At 34.2% G+C, this 24,945-nt stretch overlaps 1 protein-coding gene across 1 annotated transcript; it reads left to right on the top strand.

The window, feature by feature from the left end:
* Positions 1 to 1,844: 1,844 nt before the first annotated feature.
* On the top strand, positions 1,845 to 24,122 carry LOC100375434 (uncharacterized). The gene is made up of 2 exons (XM_002737338.4): positions 1,845 to 2,073; positions 23,561 to 24,122. Exons 1-2 carry the CDS (start codon positions 2,014 to 2,016, stop codon positions 23,987 to 23,989), a joined length of 489 nt encoding a protein of 162 aa, XP_002737384.1. The 5' UTR covers positions 1,845 to 2,013; the 3' UTR covers positions 23,990 to 24,122.
* Positions 24,123 to 24,945: the final 823 nt, after the last annotated feature.

Below are 24,945 nucleotides of genomic sequence, written 5' to 3'. Positions count from 1 at the left end.
GAATTATGACTAGTTTGCGATATCAATTTCCACACAGCCTTGTTTAAAACACCTGAAAAACACGTTTATATTGCTCACGCCTTGTTGCAACCACACTTCTACAAACCCACAATTATGCGATATTTTGTAATTTTTTGCCCTCCCAAAATGTATGGTGTTGAATTCACATTAGTATATTTGTGAGTGAGTCCTCGTTTCATCATCATATTTAAAAGTCTTTAACAGTATTTTATATTTATAAACAGGGAGTGGGACTCTGTCAAGTTCACCACTCAGCCTCAATGTCATGAATGGATGGAAACCCCATTCTGAGGGATATTGTACCTGAAACGGCTGCAAGATTTAAACCAAGAATTACGTTGTTTCCCCCTGTTAACTCACGGTGTTCCTGAAACTACGGCCCCGACCATGATAGAAAATAAAACACCAAGGTAAAGTATGTGTTATAAATATGTTATGTAGACAATATTCAATAGTGCTCGAGAAATATATATAGTATAAGATCTACAAAGTGTGTATAATAAAGTATACACCAATATTCAATAAACCTTTCATGCAAATGGCCGCCGAGGTCTCGTTGAGAGTGAGAACGCCACGAGATTTGTTTTTGCTGTTCATTTTTTAACCTTTCAGTACGCGTAATCATAGACCCACATAGAGTTGCGTTTTTCATAGGCAGCCTTCACTACGCACGGTTTTTTTCAGGAGTTGTTTTACCTGCTAATATACTATAAAAAATAAAAATACATGTAAATTGTTCTTGCCTCCGATACCACTTGCCCAAGTCTACCATAGTTTCTAATGGTCAATCCCTAAAAATGCTATACATTACATACATGTATGTATTAAAATAATTGATTATGGCACATGGTATTATGAAAGTAAATACTTTATATCAAAATTGTTTAGAATATTGATTCTTAGAAATAGAACTGTGCGTAGGAGTGCCTCGCGACTTTCCAGCTCTCGACAAGATGTCGGCGGCCACTTGGGACTAAGGTCCACGTGATGTATACGTAACTACGTCCGCGTGATGTTCAAGTGAAATGTACTTATTTTAAAAGATGGTTTGTGGGATACCAATTTTTAATAAATAACGTTACGAAGTAACCTATGAGCAATGGTTATACGCGCAGGTAATAACAGCCATACCTATTCAATGGTATCGTGAATAGATGTGTGTAACAGAACGCAAATAGAACACATGTGTTATGTAAATTGCCTTCAGATAATTACTTGGAATAATAACAATATTTGTTTAAAAGAGGTACAATTGCACTAATATCGACAAATAAATATTGCAATAGTATCATAAAAAATACGATTCTCATTAAAACCCATTATGCTGACTACCACTTTACAGGCCATGATTTTCCCGCCAAAATGTAAGTGAAACACTTTGCACATTAGTCTGTATTGATTTTTTTTATAATTTCTGCACTATTTTTGGATAAAACGAACACAACTTTCAATTTTACCATATTTTTTTTGACGAAATGTGTGCAAAAAGACAAAAAAGTTGGCGCTAGCGTTCAACAGGTTGATGGTTGTACCTTCATTTATGATGGTTGTGCTTCGGCTAACATCATTTAATGATCTAATTCGAACAGCCTTTTGAATAAAGTATAATAAGTAATTCGAAATCCCGGTCAGTATTCGTATTGAGGGCGTAGTTTTGAACGAGCTTCTTCCCGTATGTCGATTACAATCGTTCACGAGGTATGCAAATTAGATCCCGCTATGTACGCGTCTTCGTATTTGGTACAGTGGGCGATGATATTCCTATATATACAGCTGAATAATTTGTACTCGGTTACACGCGATTATTTTACGATCGGTTATCAAGTCTTTCTCATCAAAGAAGTCATAGAAATAGTCAAGTCGAAGCGTTGTTGAGTTTAGTCATCTGCCAATAACTATCATCTTCATCTTTAAGGTATCCCGAGTTTAAGCGTAATCAACGTCGCAAATTGATCAGCATCGCGTACAAATATCGAAGTCTTCTCTGCCATCATGATGCTAAACGCACTGCCTTTCCTCGCTGTACTCTTACAAATATTTGCTAGCTGCCAGGTATGTGGTAACACTCGATTATATTTTGCTCTGTTCATTATGAATAGTTGATTCTATTTTTTTAACAATAATTATGATATTTCTGCAATTTAATCAAAATTATGTGAATGTTTCTGTATTTTTTCTATAAATTCAGTAATAATTTTGATGTACGCAGAAAAAAGATATGTCTTTCAATCTTTGGGGGACATTTTATCAGTATTGTTATTAGCAAAATGGCTTGACTTGAACAGGACTCTTTTGTAGAAATGGTAAACTGATTATAACGACTTTATCACTGTCGTTCAATAGTACGAAGTTTTTCGTTCGCACGGCGTTTACAATTTAACTTATCGAGTATATCGAGTCTCGTATTTTACGACTACATGGAATTGAATGTATTGTAGTAAGTTTGCAACTTTACATTTTCCAATTCCACTAACTGTTTAACTACTGTGCATTTAGATTTATATTAAGTATTCCAAGTAATGAAATCAACATTTACATATTAGTTGTTGTTCCCTGAATACGTAGAATTTGAGCGCAGTAAAAAAACGTAACAACGAGTGCGCTTTTCCTCAACGTTTCATTGTTAGGACGCTGACGCGACGTCCCGTCTTTCTTAACACTGTAAACGCCAAAATCATCTTTTATCATCTTTCGCTAAACAAACCGGATTGTTTGTTTAAAAAATGGCTAAGACACGCACGCAATAGAAATTTAAACCATTTGTTTTCAAATTGACGAAGATTTTTTACGAAAAACTAAATAAATAAGCGCGATTAAAAAAAAACTACAAATTGTCACAACCACCTTGGGAGCGGCGTTCTAAGGGTTAACTCACACATGCGATGTCTATCTTGAGATACACTGATGTTAATCGAAACTATAATGATACTAACTGAGGACACTCTGTACGTGCCTCTATCATCGAAAAGACACCCTGTAATTACTACGGTGTAATGTTGATAAAACATGTTATCGTGCGTATGTAACGTGTTAACACTACAATTAGCGATTTTAGCGATACACACGCCGAGTTAACCCGAGAGAACGTTAAATTGCCTTCATTATATGCTGCGAGTCAGTGTTTTACCTTCGACATTTCTCATTACTACCTTCAACAGACGTGATTGCTCAAAATATGCCTTCATCTGTGGCGTTCTCGCACGTTTTATAAAGACTTACGTATATCATACACCAATTGATCTTTGCGGAACGCAATTTACGGCGGGTAATTATGTATGAATAGTAATGAGTCATTGTTAATACATTATAGCACCAACGTCTTTACAAATAGATTCCAAGAAATCAAGACCAGTGACGTGTATGATGATGTCACATGTTTCAACAGATGGCAATGAAACTAATTACAATTGGATACTGCGTGATTTGTTATCATTGGGGTTTGATACCTATGATTTATTATTTGCGATATCGCTCCCATTAAACAATTCTTACATTGTGCAAGTCATAAACGCGACCCCTCGAGGCGGGTAATGCAATTACACATTTATACGGGATGCTTAGAAACAAATCAATTCCCAATTGATTATCAATATATCTTTATCAATATAATTACGATAGAAAAAATCATGCGTTTAGAATGTAAACGAACTGGGGGGGGGGGGAACATACAGAAAATAAAACCGTCTTACACATTTTAATATTTGATAAGTTACATTAATACATGTATCCATGGGAACAGTCCAGAGCCACTAGGGTAAAATACGTTATAAATTCGTCATACCAATATACTTGTATTGTGGAGTTGTTGCTATGTAGCATATATAACTATTTTGATGGTAAAGTGATGTTAATGCCCCTCTCGCATATACTGTGACTTAAGAAGAACATCAATTTATGGCATTGACCCTGTATATACTGTGACTTAAATGGGACACCCATTTGTGACTTCAACAGGAATTCACGAGAAACCAAGCCAATGTTCAAAAGTAAGTTGCAGTAGAGTAATGTAGAGCGGCATCTTACGTAATATTCGTATAGCACTTGAACTATCAAATGACTCTAGTAACAATTATAAAATAATGGTGAAATAATAGAACTGAAATAAAAAAAAAGCAAACAACCAATAACCAAGAACGCGATGAACCTAAACTTGTCAGTAATCTCACTCCATATAAATACTCATTGGTTGGTCCCTAACTGTTTGACTAATGATCCTCTACATGATATCTCAGTTGCGATGATATTAGATACACATATTGTGATCCAATGTGGTTATGGATCAAATTATAGGATCAATACGCCCATTATCACCACAGAACTCGTCAATTAAGCAAAGGTATTATCATACAAACTGCGCGGTACAACAATCGCTATCATAGTCTCTCGTTACATAAAGGTATGGCTAACCAAATTGTTTCCTTTTATACCCATCACGTATCTGGTTACATTTACGATACGACGTGCCTCCGTCAGCCCCGCTTTCACCCGGCCTCGATATATGATCATTAACAGCTATATCAGATGTATTGGGTTCATATTTTTATTTTCGGTTTAAATATGGTCATGGATTGCGTTTTAGCCGAATTTGTTCATATGTTATTTGTAATCAATGTATATGTTAATTCTTTCTGCAAATAATCATTGTTTTATTTCATAGCTTGCATATCCTGAAATTTTCTTCGTGTATATTCATCTGCTACTACAGTTCAGTTTGGCTCAGTACTTGACAGATTAAAGCATTGCAAGCAATAACACATTTGCGTTTTAATATATTGCTATGGATTTATTTTGCGCATTGACTCTTTTGTTTCGATTATGCGCATTGACCTCTTTCATCATGGAATTAACCTTTCTGTTTTGATTATTGGCATTATTTCTATTTTTATTATGCGCATTGATTTATTTCTTTTTATTTTGCACAATTTGAGTATGCGAATACTCAGTTTAAAATACATGTTATTTCTACTGAGCACAAATTCGTGCAGGGTTTTATTGTATAAAGATCTCCTACCAAGCGGTTTCGAGATGACTCAAAATGACTATCAAATGACTTACTTCTGGTGTAAATATGTATACCGGAAATGACCAACGAAGATTTAGATAACTTTATCGTACACTATACTTTTAAAGATTACACGGTGTCTCAAACACACATTCCATACCTATATGGGTTATTTTAGTATTGAATAAACCGAACCGATGCATATGGAATTTGCATATAACTATTACATACACTAAAACCAGCAGTCGCCATGTCTAATAACATGATGTTGTAAATCTATTTTACACCGCAATACAACCGAAGAAGGTCTGTTGATATCAACTTCTTTTCATAGAAATATATTTTTTGGATGACGAAAAGTAAACTTTCAATCGTGCTAGCCATGTTTTTATTGTAATTGTCGTTATGACTTCCCTTGCAATCCAACCCTTGTATGGCCAATTCCCCCAAATAATATTTGAGTATATATATCTTGCAATGTATTATTTATTGTGATTATTCACGATTTCAAATTTATATATTTATTTGAAGATGTTTCTTATTGTGATTTCTTAATTATTTGGTTTATAACTTTTTGTGGTATATGATCATATTTTGTATTATACATTGATGTCTTATGCATCTCTTAAAACACAATAGTGACACTTGGCTCACAGTGAGATGATGATATTTTAGTTATGAGCGATTTGAAAAAAAAATTCTGTTTTGCTATTTTGGTGAAAGCATATTAATTATATATACCGGTAATTCACATATACATTTGTTAAGGAGGTTGTATTGAAACATTGTTTTTAAAGTTTATTGCAAGGCTTATATATTGGGGAGCCTTGTGGAACACAATTCCAACTCCGCCATCAATATATCCGATAACATCTGCAATTTACAGTAAAATAAATATTGAAGAAGCTTTGTATGTTAATGATTACACTACTAATATAGATAAAATCAATCGACATAGTTTATTGATGTGAATAGGAAGAAATTAACTGCACGCGAACCCACGCATGCGTGTTACAAAAGACGATAACGCCTTAGACTGTAATAAATTATCCTTGAATTTAAATCTGATCCATACAAGATATGATAGTAAATAGGTGATGTTTCAAAATCCAATTTTTGATAATGATAGAAGACATGAAAATTAAGTTAAATGTTAAAGTTCGATAGTATGTACAGATCAGTGTATGGGCCACCACACCCCGGAAGCAAAGCCAAACAATTAACCACGTGAGTTAGTTAGATAACTTTCTCCTCTTTTCAATGTGAAAACATTGACACAATAAAGATACAGACTATTTACTCTCTTGACAAGTCAGTAAAATAAGCCTAAATGACTTACATTTATTGTAATTGCAACTGGTGCTGTTATTTTTGCTAGGACCTTTACGCGAACGTATGGCAGACGGTGTTAAACCAATGTGCTTGTGTTATTAACAACACGTATTAGAATGATGTTTTCAATATCACGTGACATTATTGCATTGTATTGTATTAGAAGTAATCAAATAATAAAGCGTGCAATGTATCTGTTTGTATTCATTCGAACAAAAGGAAAATATTTAAGGCAATATGTAACATTTTCTCTCATTTCCAATGCTCGTGGCACAAGTCGAAACTTTTCTTCAAGTCCAAGCCATATATAGTATAATACACAGTGTAATTTCATGCTTTGCTGACCATAGTATTTAGTGCGATGTATTTTGGTTGATTAAATGGCTACGTAACTGTCTTCCGTCTTTAGACGAGTTTGACATGATTGTCATAGATAAACAAATGATTTCTCATCGCAAATCCTCCAAAGTTATGATCTGTATAACAGCGTGAATTATCTGTGATAAGATCACGTGTCAAATACAAACACCTCATGTAACCCATAATATAACATAATGAATCTAAATTCTCGATATGAACTAAAATACAAGATGGAATACTATCAGATGACGATGAATGTAGTAAACTTCAAAATGCAGTGCATGCAACTGATAAATTGTGTCATTTACTCTACACGCAGCACCCGTTATACATCGATGCTTCCAGTTCGACGTGTGGCAAAAATGAGAAGTAGTCCTTACAGTCAACTTTACACCAGACATCGACGCATGAAGTGTAAATACACTAAAATAATAAATTAAGTCTTTTTGGGGGTATCCCAGAAATGGATAAATCATTATGTCAGAAAGAAGGGCATCTAATCGTTGTAGATTCGTGAGATGTAATTAAATACGCACCCGTAAACATAATCATATTAACACGTACACGAAACTTTAGGAAAGAATGACATTAACCATCCCCGGTAACTCAATTGAAACGTGACTGTAGAATAACAGATTTATGATGCATTATTGCGACGTTAAATCATTAGCATCTAGATGTAACTAGACCGGTCTGAATATTGTTATATAACGCTTATATTTATCGTTAATTGTAATATTATAAAGTTAATATCGAATTGATTGACTTTTTTGTGTGAAACTGTGATCAGGTAATTGCTTTCATTATAAAATCATCATTCATACAAATTGATATTCCTGTCTGTCGTAAATTGTCTGTTTAGTTTTTTTTTTGGGGGGGGAGTCAAAAAGTCTTACACAACGACGACCATTACCGCAAAGCTGGCTGTGGTTTTGAAAGTTCATACTGAAATATTGAAATGCGCATTCAGATATTCAGATATTAAAGATGTGTACATTGAGCATTTTAAACATTTGATTAGTTATAAAGTCAATTAATTAAGTAAATTAAATTTAATATATTTCCAGCCATATCTATATTCTAGTGACCACACAATGTCAAAATGCCACGCTCCATATAATATATTTTTTCATACAAATAATTCAACTAATTATTTTTACCAATGATTTTTCTTTACAAAAACTTTATCTAGTTTTCTCTCTATTTAAAACTCCAGACAGCGCTTAAATCTCAGATTGGGCTATTTGGTTCACGTTTCCTAGTATTCCCATTCTTTATAAACACAGACACTGTGACATTTGACATTGTAATCTGTTGCGTTTTTTTCAAACATCGCTACACGCGAATAATTTCCAATTGGAACGACCCCTGTGGCATGTTGCGCATGGATGACACCGTTATGACAAACATCTTGGATAGACAATTACACGCTTCGGGTTTTATGTCGAAAATATATCACTAAAAATATATACGGCAAGTTGACAACCATTCCATTCCATTCCACGATTACGATATCTGTTTCAAGTAATTGAACCAAATGTTCACCCGATATTCAGATCATCGAATCATACCAACAATGACAGTGACGTTACGAAAAAATGAATTAGATAAGCGAACTTACATCACAGAAGAGATACATTTATGACGATGTGATTTATAAGGACAAAAATGTACATCGTTGTACAAAAATGTTATCTAAAGGTTACACATTTAAGTAAAGATATTATCTATATAAGCCATTCTACGGGAAAACGATCCCTGTTGATTTCCCAACGGAAATTACATTATTAACATATCCAACCAAATCACCGTTATAGACTGAGTTTCGTATTGCTGACAATTTCATCTTTCTTCAATACATCATTTTACCGGAAGTAGTAACGTCATTTGTGTGACGTCATTTCCGCTTCCATCACTTAAGCATCTTATCTGCTTCTTCGCATCATTTCCAGTTTCTTCTCAATCAATTACACCTACTCTTTCATGACGGTTCCACGTCATTGAAGTTCATTCTCCTCAGGCTCAAGTCATGTTCGCATTCTCCATTAAAACGATGTTCATACATCGACAATTTTGTAATTATAAATGTAACGCAGATTAACTGACACCGTTTTTATCTGTGTTCCTGTCATATGAGTTATTAACATCTAGTTGTAAACGGCAACCAAGAGTTTTGCGAAACGCTATCGTCTACTTATTATTACTAAACCCAATGTTTCATTCAAATCTCGAAGCATTTAAATAGTTCAGATATGATTATACTTATGTTAGGCCAGTACCTGCCGTGGTTAGGCAGACCCATATCGCTGTGACATGCGATAGAGATTTACACGATGTACACACGGCATCTTGATACTTCATTACACCAGGACAGAAACAATCGTTGCATTCAGTAAGAACAAATATTTAGAATCCCAGGATAAACGTTTATATTGTATTCTAACATCACAATACATACGATCGAAAACTCATAACATGCGGTATATAATAAAAACAATCATAAGACATATTCTTAAAAATAACAAATTTGAATAAAAACCAATCATGATTTTATGGAAAGTATCAAAGCCATATGTCTAACTGTTTTAACGAAGAGGTCAACAATATAAAGTTGACGACGACGGACGCTGACGGACAATAAGTATTATGAATACCTCAGCTCGACTCATCGAAGCTCAAAACATTTTAAAATAACCCATCCATTCTAGTTCAAGTTCATTTGACGCCATTCATTTATTGACATGTTGTCAAATTCAAGGACCTATATTTGTTATTTAAATGAGAAGAATGAGGTATAAAAGTTGTGGAATCATGTGTAGTACCTTGGGTAAAAGAAACACGTCGAAATGGTGTGTGGCCTCAAACAAAACGGAAATAAGTACATGCATGCTTTCCGGAAGCAATGCGTGAATCTCTCGTTTAAATCATTCCGAATTGTCAAGGTATAATGCCACAGCTTACTGCTTAGAGGATTGAACGGATGCGATTTGACGATGGTTCAACTGTGAAGTCTATTCTCTGTAGATGGATACGTATCCTCAGAACGATACTTACTCAGACGCTGACTTTATTTTAATTAGGTACGAAACAGTATAGAATGGTGAGTCGGTCTCATAGTTATGTTTAAATAAACTCAATTGGGAGAGCGTCACTATATCAGCCTTTGTACCAATCTTTTCGAACTAAAATCCACCTCTAAAAATGTTTTGTTTTTTCAAATAATTTGATTGTCTTGAAGTCTTTTTTTATAACATAACCAGATTTATAAGCGATTATTAAATAGATATCTATTTTCGCCAAGGAGTGTTCATGTGCAACAACCAGCCGTACAACATGGCCAGAAGCAGCTAACACAACGCCATTTTGTACGGCGCATTGAGACGTGAGCGCTGCAAGCGACATAGTGATGCGACAGAGGTAATACTAGTACCATGTGCCATATTTGCATGAAAATTACGGCACATAGTCACGATTACGAAGCTCATTCAGGCCAATATTAATAAGTTGTCTGTAAAGTTATGTTTGATAAATCGTCAGCTGTCACAATATTTAAATGTTATATTGACAAATGATGAAAAATGTTTAAGTTTTTCTTAATAAGATTCAGAAATCATACGCTATGCGTCCTGTTTATTCAGACATGTCTAAGTGGTATCAAGATAGAAATTTGCCAAAATGGCCCCATAGCTTCAATATCGATTTCCAAATTCGTAAGCTGACACGTTGCGTGGACGGAGAGGGTACACAACTAACCAGGAAGCCGAGACGTGATTGGCGTGCTTGTTACACTGTCCACCATGAGTTCAATGTTTTCCACTGGAACCGTGACGCTCACTATACAATCAGCTATAAAATGTTATTATCGAGAAACCAATCTAATATTAGCTAAACGCCAATAGTATTAGGATCTGCGAATAGGAAGTCTCTTCTCATGCGACTGGTTCCATTACGAATCCATCAAATGTAGACTGGACTGACATTTGAAAATACGTTTCCAAAAATAAAACTGAAAACAATGGATCCGATGTAGTGGGAAATCGTAGCGTCTAATACTGTCGATATGTTCACAATACATAAGGGTACTTGAGTACATACCAAAATAGCAACACGTGAGCGACTACCGAAGAATTGATTCGTCTCCGGTATGCGTTAGTTTAAGATCTTCGATATAAGCATTGATTTTCTATTAAGCGTAAAAAAATGACTTCAGAAACCCGATACTGCAGGCGTATGAGCTCCCACGCCAAAAAAATGCAAAGAACATAAAGTAAACCGTAGTTTTAGTTTTAAGTAAGTTTTAGCTTCGAGTAAGAGGCATGACGAGTTGATATCAGTCAATTACCATTCACTACTATCCAAATCCCAAATGGTATGTTTCCATCTATAAGTCCGTAAATAACTCATTAACTTATAACAATTTTCAATTGCTAACAAAGTCTCCATCGTCTGGTCGAACGATGTTAGCTTTTTACATTGTAGAGTATTACAAGCGACGGAAAAGGTTTTTAAACTACGGCAATATACTTCAGTCTGTTGTATGTAATCACCACTGGATAATTTACATCATGACAGCTTTTTCATTTTGCAACTAAATATGAATATTCATGCATTAAAAAAGAGTTTTCGCAAATCTCACTTGTTTATGTAAGTCTGAATAGCTTCCTGTTTTTGAAATGACGTTTATGAGAATTGTGACGTCATCAATCATCACATGAAACTATTGCATTTAAAAGAAGACGGCGTTACGTAAAGTCGCATCTCCCTCGACTCCTGTCGTTATGCGGGGTAATGTAATTCACGGTGATCTCTGCAAAAAGTTCATGCAAAATAATGAAATATACAACATGTAAAGCACGACGGCGAAAATACACATATTATTGTCCTGCGAATACTTTAGTATTCCATTTAATTCCGTAAAAAACGGTAGAGGGGTGGTAAATTTACAACAAGGTACATACGATTGATTTAAAGTTTCAATAAATTTATCGCCAAAATATGTTAGCTTACCTAATTTTAGACCCAGTGAACTTACATCGGCGTTGCGTACATTCTTTTATCAACATTGAACAATGCAATGAACACTTTGACGAAAACAAACAGATAATGCCTGAACTATTATGAGAAAATCGATCAGTTCATGATGACTATGTGACCTACAACTCATCGTATTATACGCATTTTGTTCGACAAAAACACGTTGCACAAGGACGGAATCGCATAATTAATATGTATTACCTGAAGTGAAAGCACGTTCTCCCCCGTTTGCAATGTCAATAAGCGACGTGATTCCTATCAGCGCCCCGGCGTCCCGCCCGGTGTCCATCGTTGTCATTCAAGTTGATTTCCCAGTAAAGCACGTTTGAGTAGATATAACACATATATGGCATTCGTTCTACCGTTTTTTTGGTCAAAAAAAAGAATGGAAAGAATGGAATACGCTACTAGTAGATTGACAAACATAATTATTACTTTATCAAGTCAACAACAACAACAACAACAACAACAAAAACAAAACGTGCTGTGGTTATTCGGATTCATCTTTGTTGTTGATCGCCTCGATCATTATCCCATCAATGCCTTTCAGGCAATCCTGGGGATACCCAGCATGCACTTTTCGCTCATCAAACTATCCGTTTAGTGCTCTATATACTGAATACCAGTAATTTAAACGGGTTCAAATAAAACTTAGATTAAATGAAGTAAAATAACACCCAGTCAAAACACTAATCCTAACTGAACCCAATCCCTACAGCGCCCCTCCCCTATTGCAATTGTATATACCCCTCTTTGGTTCAGTTATAGTTATTTGGAGGGACATATTGAATTACTGTTTTAATTACTGAATTAATTAATACTGAATTTTTGGACTGGTGTGCTAGAGTTAGGGTTCAGGTTATGGGTGAACGGCCTTAAGGGACTCCTAACTGTATATGCTAATTGAGTGTACGATTGATTTAGCACACGTGACGCGCAGGTGTAAACGACGGAAACCCGCAACTATCAATTAAGAAGAACTTAGTGTCCTTAACGAGTTGAGGATCTCACTTGAAACGCCGAGAAATTGCGTGAGTACAGTGCAGTAGAAGGCACATCACAAAGCAAGGTGTGCACTGCCAACAAATATTCAATGAAACACATGCCACGTGGTTACCTTTACTGAGAGCATAAGTACAAATACATTTCTCATCATAAAAAAATGTACAATTGCAAACAAATCGAATTATTATTCGGACAAATCTAGTTCTTTCGAACGGTATATTGATCATTCCAATATGTATTCACTGCAGCATGTGAATTATTGCAACCTCGTACAAGAGCATAATTTAGTCAAATGAAAATCTCACAAATGTTTCACGAAAAACACAGCGATTAATACCGGTATTGTGATCTGCATAGCTCCCCTCAAGGTCACGGTAATCCATCACTTTAGATTACAACTCAATTACCATACATTGTGAGTTAATCTTTTGGAAATGAAGGGAAGCGATTACTGGATTATGATTGCTCTACCCCATGGGCGGTCGTCCAACGCAGATTCGTCGGTGGTATTCGTATAATATTCACTCGACTTTTTGAAAACACTAAACGCGATAAAGCTTTAAAGAGACATTTGTGTATGTTCAACGTGAAGAGAAAACTTGGATTTGCATTACGCTGATAGTGTATTCGTAATAATGAACGAGTGTGCATTAATGATTATGATACGTACTAGTAGTTTGTTGCGCATGCACGTTTGGATAATTTATTATTTCAATTACATACAATTTAAAAAAAAAACATACTAAAAAACTCTTTTATCGATTATAATTTCAACACCTATATGTGCTGTGTGACAAATACAGATAATTTCGAAGCAGGTTTCGTTATTTCCCTTGGAACGAAATGCGTGCACTGATAGCGTATTTAGAATGTATTTCAAATGTGAAGTGGCGGGTCGTGTCGTTCGGCTTTCAACGGCCGTGTTTTCAGCTAAACCATGTTAAGTACTGTATAACATGTCTTTTTAGCTAGCATGTTATTTTAGATAATTTAGCTAATCCACAATTTCGTTAATTCAAGATTTCGCTAATTTAAAATAAAGTATATTCTCACAGTAAGATTATTGGCACTTTAGCTAAATTAAGATTCAGTTAATTCATGCATGGAGTCAAATTAGCTAAAATGGTATGTAGCTATTTCAAAGTGTTTTACAGTATACAACATATAAAATGGCCGATCAGCGGCCATAAACAGTTGTAAATACAACCATGAAACTCATCGTGATCGAGTTTCATATTTGAGTCGTCCGTCAATTAAAATATGCGCTCGCATTTTACTGTAGAGTCAAAGGAACCGCAAGTTGTTCTTATGATAATGACACTCATCCCCAATTCCTCATTAACCTTATTCAGTGTTTCCAATCGTTGTCTTACTTGCGGACTAACACGCCATTTATTATTATGATGAAGTATTACAAGTACGGTTGGTTATCAATAGAAAAAAAAGCGAACGACAACTAATACGTAACCATATTTCCAGCGTATTTGACCTAAGGTACAAATTAAAATCCACGAGCTGCTACTTCCCTGCTCACCGGACAAGGGAGGTTTATTTTTAAGGGGATTATATTTGCTCGATAAATTAATAACAATATATGAATGAGTGCAAAATGCTGAAACACTTTTTGTTAATGAAAAACATGTTTTTTAGAAATCTATAATTAAAGGGGTACCCCTAACTAAAGGTTTTGATGGAATCCACGATCCACATCCCATTTATACATTGATTGGCCCCGTTTACTAATAGAAAAGGGGTGGATGGACAACGACCACCTACGGTTTTCTTTTTTCGGGTCTTCAAACGGCCTATGTGGATGCCATTCGGAGAGTGTTTACATTTCGTTTTGCTTAGTCGAGATGTATGTTTTCAAAGTATATAGAATCATTCACAAAGTACAATTGACTACGTCAAAACAAATATCGTTTGAGAAATGTACAAGTTACATGCACATGCTAATTATCTAAAACGAACAAATGAAAATGAAAGAAATCACTTCACTGCGCATGCACTCAACATATGTATTTTTGTCAGTAAAAGTGTCAAAATATATAGAATTCGAGTAAAGCTATTATTAATAAAATGTGATAAAACGCCCCTGCATTCATATCTAAAAATATTTTCCAATGAACAAATCACGGCAATATCGCCCACTTCCATAAGTACGCCTCCAACAATCCTGATATACACACCTATATATTCAATCACCTTCCAATTAATGACACTGATGTCGAATATATATATATATATATAAATTCAGCTGTTGTAAAAAAACAAACAAAACAAAAACACTAGCAATAATAATAATAATAATAATGCTATGTTTTTTTACGAATCCTGCTTTTATGTATGACTTTAACTTCTGATAATAAACCATCGATAACTGTTGTGTCATGCTCACAGTATTGTAGCCATTAATCTACATTAGTCCAGACTCTCAATTAAAAATAATAACGGGGAGAACTAGAAAATATCTTTATTGGGTGAGCCCATCTTATACTATTACTCCCTGGTAACATTCGTACGTACTCTAATTACGACAAACAGCTGGAGAACTCAAATGAATGAATGAATGTCAAATCAATTATAATCATGTCCATACAGACACTTGTAAACCAGCCACGCGCGATTCAACGAGACGCCTACGCATGCGCGTTGATAGCGAAACTCACCAACGATGAAAATTATAGTTATTCGCGTTATTATTGTTGTAAATTAATGGTCTGTTATTGAACACATTATTGTGTCACTCACTAATGAAATAAGTAGTCAAATAATCCTAATTTAGTGTCGATTAGTTTACTAATTATCTGTATTAGCAACGGCAATAACTCCCCCAAAGGTGTATTATACAGGATGCAAGTAATCTGTTTTTAAATGTTATTTCGTGATTCAATAATGCTACATTCAATCTAGACAATCTAGTGGGCGCTGATGTCCTATTTTTATCAAGCGTGCTGTTATACACTTTAAACTGGAATTGTAACGTTAAAATATCCAATAATTATTTTACAGAAATTACATTGACGTGTGCAAGTCCGTGCAGTGTCACTTAACAGTAATAATATACATTTTAACCTCACACATAACAGAATCAAAGTCTTACTTTGTGGAAATAATATAATACAGATAACCCCTTTCACAATACACGTACTAATACCTCTACCCTACTGTGGTTTACTCACACAATGATTCGAATAATCGGGAAATAATCGGAGAATTCTTCAAACAATTGTCGGAGGTTATAACAATACAGCCAATGAAGGTAGCATCATACATACTAGAAATAGCATCATACATACTAGAAATATCATCTTACATACTAGAAATAGCATCATACATACTAGAAATAGCATCATACATACTAGAAATAGCATCATAAATACTAGAAATAGCATCATACATACTAGAAATAGTATCATACAGACTAGAAATAGCATCATACATACTAGAAATAACATCATACATACCAGAAATAACATCATACATACTAGAAATAACAACATAGCATCATAAATACTAGAAATAGCATCATACATACTAGAAATATCATCTTACATACTAGAAATAGCATCATACATACTAGAAATAGCATCATACATACTAGAAATAACATCATAAATACTAGAAATAGCATCATACATACTAGAAATAGTATCATACATACTAAAAATAGCATCATACATACTAGAAATAGCATTATACATACTATAAATAGTATCATACATACTAAAAATAGCATCATAAATACTAGAAATAGCATCATACATACTAGAAATAGTATCATACATACTAAAAATAGCATCATAAATACTAGAAATAGCATCATACATACTAGAAATAGCATCATACATACTAGAAATAGTATCATACATACTAGAAATAGCATCATAAATACTAGAAATAACATCATACATACTAGAAATAGCATCATACATACTAGAAATAGCATCATACATACTAGAAATAGCATCATAAATACTAGAAATAGCATTATACATACTAGAAATAGCATAATACATACTAAAAATAGCATCATACATACTAGAAATAGTATCATGCATACTAGAAATAGCATCATAAATACTAGAAATAGCATCATACATACTAGAAATAGCATTATACATACTAGAAATAGCATCAAACATACTAGAAATAGCATCATACATACTAGAAATAGCACCAAACATACTAGAAATAGCATCATACATACTATAAATAGCATCAAACATACTAGAAATAGCATCATACATACTAGAAATAGCATCATTACATACTAGAAATAGCATCAAACATACTAGAAATAGCATCATACATACTAGAAATAGCATCATTCATACTAGAAATAGCATCATACATACTAGAAATAACATCACACATACTAGAAATAGCATCAAACATACTAGAAATAGCATCATACATACTAGAAATAGCATCATTCATACTAGAAATAGCATCATACATACTAGAAATAGCATCATACATACTAGAAATAGCATCAAACATACTAGAAATAGCATCATAAATACTAGAAATAGCATCAAACATACTAGAAATAGCATCAAACATACTAGAAATAGCATCATTCATACTAGAAATAGCATCATACATACTAGAAATAACATCATTCATACTAGAAATAGCATCATACATACTAGAAATACCATCATTCATACTAGAAATAGCATCATACATACTAGAAATAACATCATTCATACTAGAAATAGCATCATACATACTAGAAATAGCATCAAACATACTAGAAATAGCATCATACATACTAGAAATAGCATCATTCATACTAGAAATAGCATCATACATACTAGAAATAGCATCATAAATACTAGAAATAGCATCATTCATACTAGAAGTAGCATCATACATACTAGAAATAGCATCAAACATACTAGAAATAGCATCATACATACTAGAAATAGCATCATAAATACTAGAAATAGCATCATACATACTAGAAATAGCATCATTCATACTAGAAATAGCATCATACATACTAGAAATAGCATCATACATACTAGAAATAGCATCATACATACTAGAAATAGCATCAAACATACTAGAAATAGCATCATAAATACTAGAAATAGCATCATACATACTAAAAATAGCATCATACATACTAAAAATAGCATCATACATACTAGAAATAGCATCATACATACTAGAAATAGCATCATACATACTAGCAATAACATCAATACACAACAGAATCTTACATCGTAAAAAATAACATGTACAATATAAATAACACCATGCCCCAATAAAAAGAAGAGAACTCTAATACACTCGGTCAAATCGGCGAGAGCAGTCAAAGTCAAGAAGTGATGTCAGATATTTCAAAACGAGTGATAACATTTTGTTTCATATATTGCACCATTAAAAACGTTCAATTGTGCACCTATGAGTGATGAATACTGGAATCGATTCAAGGTATCCAAACATTTGTGAATGAATCGAGGTCACCCAGGGTGATTTATCTCACATCTCTTTCATTTTTCATAAAAAAAATCTTAATTTACGGTTTTATTAGACAAAATGAACAGAACATATTTGAAGTCACATTTCAGGATGAGACACATACAGAAACGAAAAGCCCTTCTCGTTCAGCAGACGAAGTGTGGGTGGCTACTATTGATCTCCATTATGCATAAAATTCAGATGATATCGATCATTTGAAGAAACACAATAGTTTGATAATTGAGCGCATTTGCCGGAATATGTGTGATGTTTGAGCAATCGAGCTTCAATTCATGCAACATGAACATATCACACATCGCAACAAAAGGTAGTGCAGCTTTAGAAAACGGTTCCAGGCATTACCAAAAGAATCAAACACGTCATACTGATTGTAGGAGGGAAATTAAGCAATGTTATTACTTGCTTGCCGATTCGCAAACCTTGCACGAGGTGTACAACTCCCCAGGAAGAGAAGAAATTAAATATATATTACTTGTTGGAGTAAAATATTGTCGTACATTATCGATATATTTTTGCAATAATAAAGATTCTTTTGTCTGCCGTTTGCTGTTAATTGACTTTTACGTCTTTGGTAAAGTGGTGAGGGAATTGTACATTCAAAGGTAGAATGAGACCCAAACAGTATTAAAGTCTTACAATTCGCGTTATAACTTTGCTCACTAACATATTTATTAAGTATGGGAATTGTTGCAATTACGTATGCAGAACGGGGAAACTTATACGATTCTTTGTTATGACCCGGACTAGATTATATAACTGCAAATGTCTTGTGATATGTCTGACAAAGATCTTTCTATGTAGTGTGCGTCATATGCGTGGGAAGTTAGGACGTAGGTTAAAAACAAATTACGTGGTATCTTTTAGGCATATACGTCATAATTATTATTTGTCTTCCTTGTTCGTGGTTGGTTGTTATGAAAACAACAAAGATAAACGTCTAGTGTATATAGCATTTGATAAAACACCAAATGTTTGTATGTTAAGTTTAGACTTATAGGACGACTTGGAATGTGAAGTCGCTTTGTTCAAATTCGCTTAAACATGAATCGTTGACGGTGCGCGTTATGCATAAACTTAGAACGAGCATGCAGCGTTATTGGCGTGATCGAACATATCACGCGTCTATTCATCGATTTATATTCCAAGTAATAACAATATACTATGTAATTGAACGGCGTTTTTGCCTCACTTTTCAGCTCTTTTCCATGACATTATCATAATAGAAATCCCACACTATGTCTTTTTTTACATTTGCTAACGTCCCATATTCTCGACCCTGCAATGCACTCTTATCATATATCATTCCCCTGTGAATATTATTTGCTCAAGTGATTAAGTTACATATACACATTTTTCCAATCGACTCGTTTCCGGGTGTTCAGTCATATAATATTACTGAAAGTATAATGCAGTGTAATGAACCACAAAACGACATGTTTTAAATTTCTCTGTCAGTACTTTTAATTTAAGTCAAGTGAACATATCGCAAACACGTCACATAAATTAAATGTAAATACTTTGATGAGCTCTGAATCATGATTGAGTGCGTGAATGAAATGCAATACATGTAAATAACACTGCGTAAAGACTTTTCGTTTTCGACATTGTTAAATTCTTTCGTTTTTATACAGAAAAATACAGTATTTTTACCAAGTATAATCATAATTATTAAAGTTATTGTTCATACATGAGTTGTTGAACATACTACATAGTTTGTATTTTCAACCATGACAATTATTTATAGGAGTATGGGAAATACTTGTTGTTATGAATTATTTTTAACAAAAAATCTTGTCAAAATCATCAAAACACGAAATAATTTCACAATGTCGAAAACGAAAAGTCTTTGTCGTAGTGTTAAATGTTTTAGTTAAGTACAATAAATGAAACGGGCGCCTCGATTTTTTTTTAATTCTATTCCGTCTTTGTTCACAGCATTCACCGTAACTTAACTTTTACATGAAGTACGCCTATGGTCACATATTCCGATAAACCAGCTTTCCAGTAATGCATACATTATTTTATTTAATATATATAATGTCAAAAGTATTATGCGAGTATTTCTCCTGTCGCTCTCATAGAAGCACAGGACCTCCGGTGTGTGTAATACAAAACATATATCGTACTCAATACGCTCTGTCACAAAGGCCTCCCAAAGGCCACTGTGTCTACTTATACACGACGAAGCCAAGGACTGGCGTTCCCAAATGTCCATATATATTATATTACCAATTACTTCACGTCCAACTAATTCATTTAATTGAAGGTGTCACGAGTATGCCGACCTGTCAATCTGTCTGTTAATAGAACAACCGGCACGGGAATACACATGTTGCTTCACGCACGCGCATTCGCTTAGAAGATAACCGTTAAGAAGGCGTATTTATTGCGGTATACGGCGGGTACATGTAGTTATGAAGTTATATATATATATTATTTCGTGTCAGTTTGATATAAAGACTATATATTATATACAATTGAATTAAGAGATAAATCCTTTGTAACAATCTCCATGAAGCCACACTTTGATATTATTCTAGTTTAATTGTTAAATGTTACTTTCGTGTCTGGGCATTATACTTATAGTAACGCATGTATAGCCTTTGTTATAATTGTATGCCAAGACACGTATAGTATTCCATGTGTAAACAAAACGTACATTTATAAGGACTTTGCTTTAAATTAAAATTTGCACTACTGCTATGCTTATATTGGCACTGGTTCTGAAAAAACAGAAACGCACACTTAATGTTGAGTGGTTGTAAAGAGGACAATCTAGAATAAAAACGCATACCAACAGGCTGAATGTGAAACGTAAAAAGATTATAAGTTGAATATCATTGATGCCTCTTCTGAATTGTAAGCATAATTAATAACAATATTCCACTCTGGGGACAGGGTATTGTGTTGTGATGGTATGGTTATTTATTGCGCCACCCTGCATCCAGCAGGTCTAGTCGAACACAAGCGGAGTCCGGAATTCCCCTAAAGTCGTCTCCCCATTGTGTATGTTTCACACATTGGCTTTGCACAAGCTATATTTCCCAAAGACAAGTTGTTGCGATATATACCTTTCACTTACCAAAGTGACGTTTAATTACATGGAAATGTTATTAGCTTAACGCAACCTCTTTTTGAAATTATCAGATATTTCTTCTGAAATGTAATGATTGAATGGCGTCAGACGATGCTTCAAAACTACTGATTAGGTATTTTTCTGTGCTACGGCAAATTCGTAATAGGTAATTAACGAGGTCGTTTTTTTTCGGAATTTGCCTTGCAGTATTAAGCGAGTATAAAACGTGACATACATTTACATTTAGTATAAGTCGGCGAAAACATAAAGTTCAAGACTTCATTTTGCACCTTGCATTGCAATTTTGATGTTTCCTGGAATTTATGAGTCTTCCTATATGTCTTTGAGATGTTGATAAATCATTAATTTGGCAAACCAATACAATTTATATTTAGAGGTTTCAAAAGGTTTTTCACCCTTTATATATTGAATATTTCCAAATAACTAATACAAGAATAATAGTGTTGTACGAAATTCCCGCTATAACGTATGTATATTATGGAGTCACATTGACCAAAGTGTCAAATGCTCAGATAATATATTGCTGACGAATTTGAATTTATATTGTAACATAAAATATGCAGTTACGCATCTCATCACACATATATCGTTTGCTGAAACAGAAAAATATAGTTACAAAATGCACTAACGTTTGCTTGTCATATTAAGGCTTCAGTTGCACTTGGTCACAGGTCAAACCCAGTATTATTAATTTATTATGATCAATTGGAATAGTGTTGTGTCCGTTTTAAACACTCCCCGTGGGGTGCTAAGCATCAATCAGCACAGCTTGTAATGACTGGTTTCCCCCCAAGGATGCTTGTTTTAATGTTCTTATTTTCGAGATGGTAAATACACAAGTAGTGGGTGCAATACTAGAGACCAACACTATTTGTATAGCGTATAAAACATCATTAGTCGCATGTCGTTCAATAAATTTGATGCGCGCGTTGTGCTTGCTGGGAGTAATTATTCCGTGAAATTCACATTACCAGTCTAGTGTAATACTGAGCCATTTAATTGAATGGTTAACCCTAATAAGCTGTCAAGGTCGTTATGCATAATTTGTCACCAATATATATATATATATAATAGTGTATATATATATAGCTTGAAAAAACTTCTTTCTACTTATTCAAACGATGACCAGTTTATTTTATGGACACTCTAGCATAGCGGTTGGGACTCAAAGACAAAGACTGTAAATTCATTATTCACTGGATTTTAATTTTGCTGATTACTCATTAAAATCCGTGTGGACGTGTCAAATTTTAATAGAACTCACCGTTTCACTGGTATATCAGGAAATTTAAATTCCAATAAATATGTTCAATATACGCTCAATTATATACGCTAGTATCAGTGAAATGAATGCTTTGTTGCAGTATGCATGTGTTTATTCAGCAGAGAAAGAATTATAGCACTCATGGTCGTGTGACCTGTTGATTTCTTTTTTTAAATATTTTTTTTCTCATGCAGAATGTAAATCGATCACACTTATGCAGAATGTAATTTCTATAGTTGTATACACATGCTAAGTGAAATTGCTACAGATGAATGTGCATAAACTGTAAACCGCTATTGTTAATCAGACCTTGCAGCTTGGCTAAGACGTCTGGAGACGTCTCGCTCTGTTCGGAGCAATTGACACAAATACAATTGGCCTAACACAGTCGATAAAGATTCTGTCTGATGTGATTGCCAACCTTTCTCAACTGTTTTAATAATTGAGGAAGATCTCTATCTCTCCAGGTCTGATTTAAAATAGCGGTTTACACATTCTGTACAGTTTAATATGTAACTAATACAATGATGATTTACAAATTATGTAAAGTTATCATCGCCGCGTTTACACTCTGCATATGAATACGATCTTTGCAGTTTACAATCTGTATAAAAACAATGAAACGTGTGGATTTACGTGAATAAACGTATGACCAGATGAATGGGTCACATGACCAAATTTGGGCTAAGCAATGCCCTCCCCCAATGGTTGCTTATACCGCGGATAAACCAAAGTATTTTTAAATGTCAAAATATCCCATAGTTCGAGGTCAAACTCGATATTAGTGACATTTTTAAATATAATTAATGTAATGAAGCAGATCCGTTTTTGTTTGAGATTATACATATATCTAGGAATGGCTCGTGAATACACTTTATCCCGTTATTTCATACTAACGATCACTCTTTTATTTGGAATATTTTAGTAGAATTCTTATTTTCATCTATTTCAGGCAGCCCCGATAGAAGCCGCCGTGGACGACAGCCAACTGAAACACATCAGAACCGCCAGATCACTTACCGGAAATGACGACATGTACAAGTGGGACGAGTTGGGAGAATACGATGTTGACTACCCAGAACTTCAGGATGACGTGTATGATGAAGACACGACTTACGAAATTGACAACACGGCTTACGGAAATGAAATAGATTACGAAAATCCCCGGACATTCGCAGAAAACGTTCTGCTACAGAATTTGTACCGTTACATTGCCTTGAATATATTGCCGAAGCTGGCGAATCCGGAGAAAAGGGGGCCGAATACCGGAATGCGAAACAGCCGACCATCGCAACGGAATCCGGGAAGAGGATTCAGACCTTACAACAAATGCAAACGTGGGCGAATGGGAGGCTTGGGAAAAGGAATGTACGGATGTTGAAACAAAGTTTAAAATAACAAACGAAATCGCGAATTAGGTGTTTTTTTATGAACTCGTGGCATTATATCAACCTGGTATACAATACATCTTGAGTAGCTCAAAATGTACTGTGTACCAACACGACTACCAAACATTGCAATAAACAATATTCAGAAATACGTCATTGATTTGTTCAGACGCCACAAGGAAATTATACCCTTTTGGGGGCGCTGTAACTCTTTTTAGCAAGCAGCACCGGATTACGAAACATTTGTTAGAGAATAGTACTGACAACAATTATAGTAATATCAAGAGTAATTAGTTTTGCCTGAGTGTAAAGAGATTGTCATATTGTATGTAGTAATACTAATTACAGCACGTGATTAAACGCTCTTATGAAACCACTTACTAGTAATGTGTTTTAGAGACACAATTATCGCAAGTGGCTTCTAACAGGAAATTATACGCAGTGGTAAAGGGTGGAATATAGACATGAAGTGAATTAAAAAGTGATTTACATTGATGTCTCGTATTGGCGGATAATCCTAACATACTTCTGTATGAACGTGTTTTGTTCGACACCATATTAATAGACATATCGGTTTTACAAATCTTTTTCTTGTCACGTGATTTTATTGTATATTTTGCTGCTTCTGTCCTGTTTATTATCTTTGTCCCAACATTATTACGTTTGGTTAGCATACTGAGATGTTGAGTTTACAATGTTCACTAAATTTTAAAATATTGGAAAGATTTTCCAAACTCATTGGATAATTATTTTATGTTATTTCTTGTCAAAATAAATTAATATTGCTTGATCATCACAGGTCAATAAAGAAATAAATGAGTTAGTATATGAATGAACGAATGAACGAATATATGAATGAATGAATGAATGAACCGACATTTCCGCATTTAACTCATAAACAGTTAAAAAATACGATATCATCATGGTGAAGACCAAGTTGACCAGGGAA

Source organism: Saccoglossus kowalevskii, chromosome 15 (assembly GCF_978046115.1).
Source record: "Saccoglossus kowalevskii chromosome 15, keSacKowa6.1, whole genome shotgun sequence".
NCBI lineage: Eukaryota > Metazoa > Hemichordata > Enteropneusta > Harrimaniidae > Saccoglossus > Saccoglossus kowalevskii.
This window is presented reverse-complemented; position numbering and strand designations above follow the sequence as displayed.

What these genes read in the sequence shown, in the direction of transcription:
- LOC100375434 (XM_002737338.4), top strand. Translation starts at nt 2,014, where the DNA reads ATGATGCTAAACGCACTGCCTTTCCTCGCTGTACTCTTACAAATATTT. An exon ending in AAATATTTGCTAGCTGCCAG is followed by an intron (nt 2,074 to 23,560) that starts GTATGTGGTAAC and finishes CATCTATTTCAG; the next exon opens with GCAGCCCCGATAGAAGCCGC.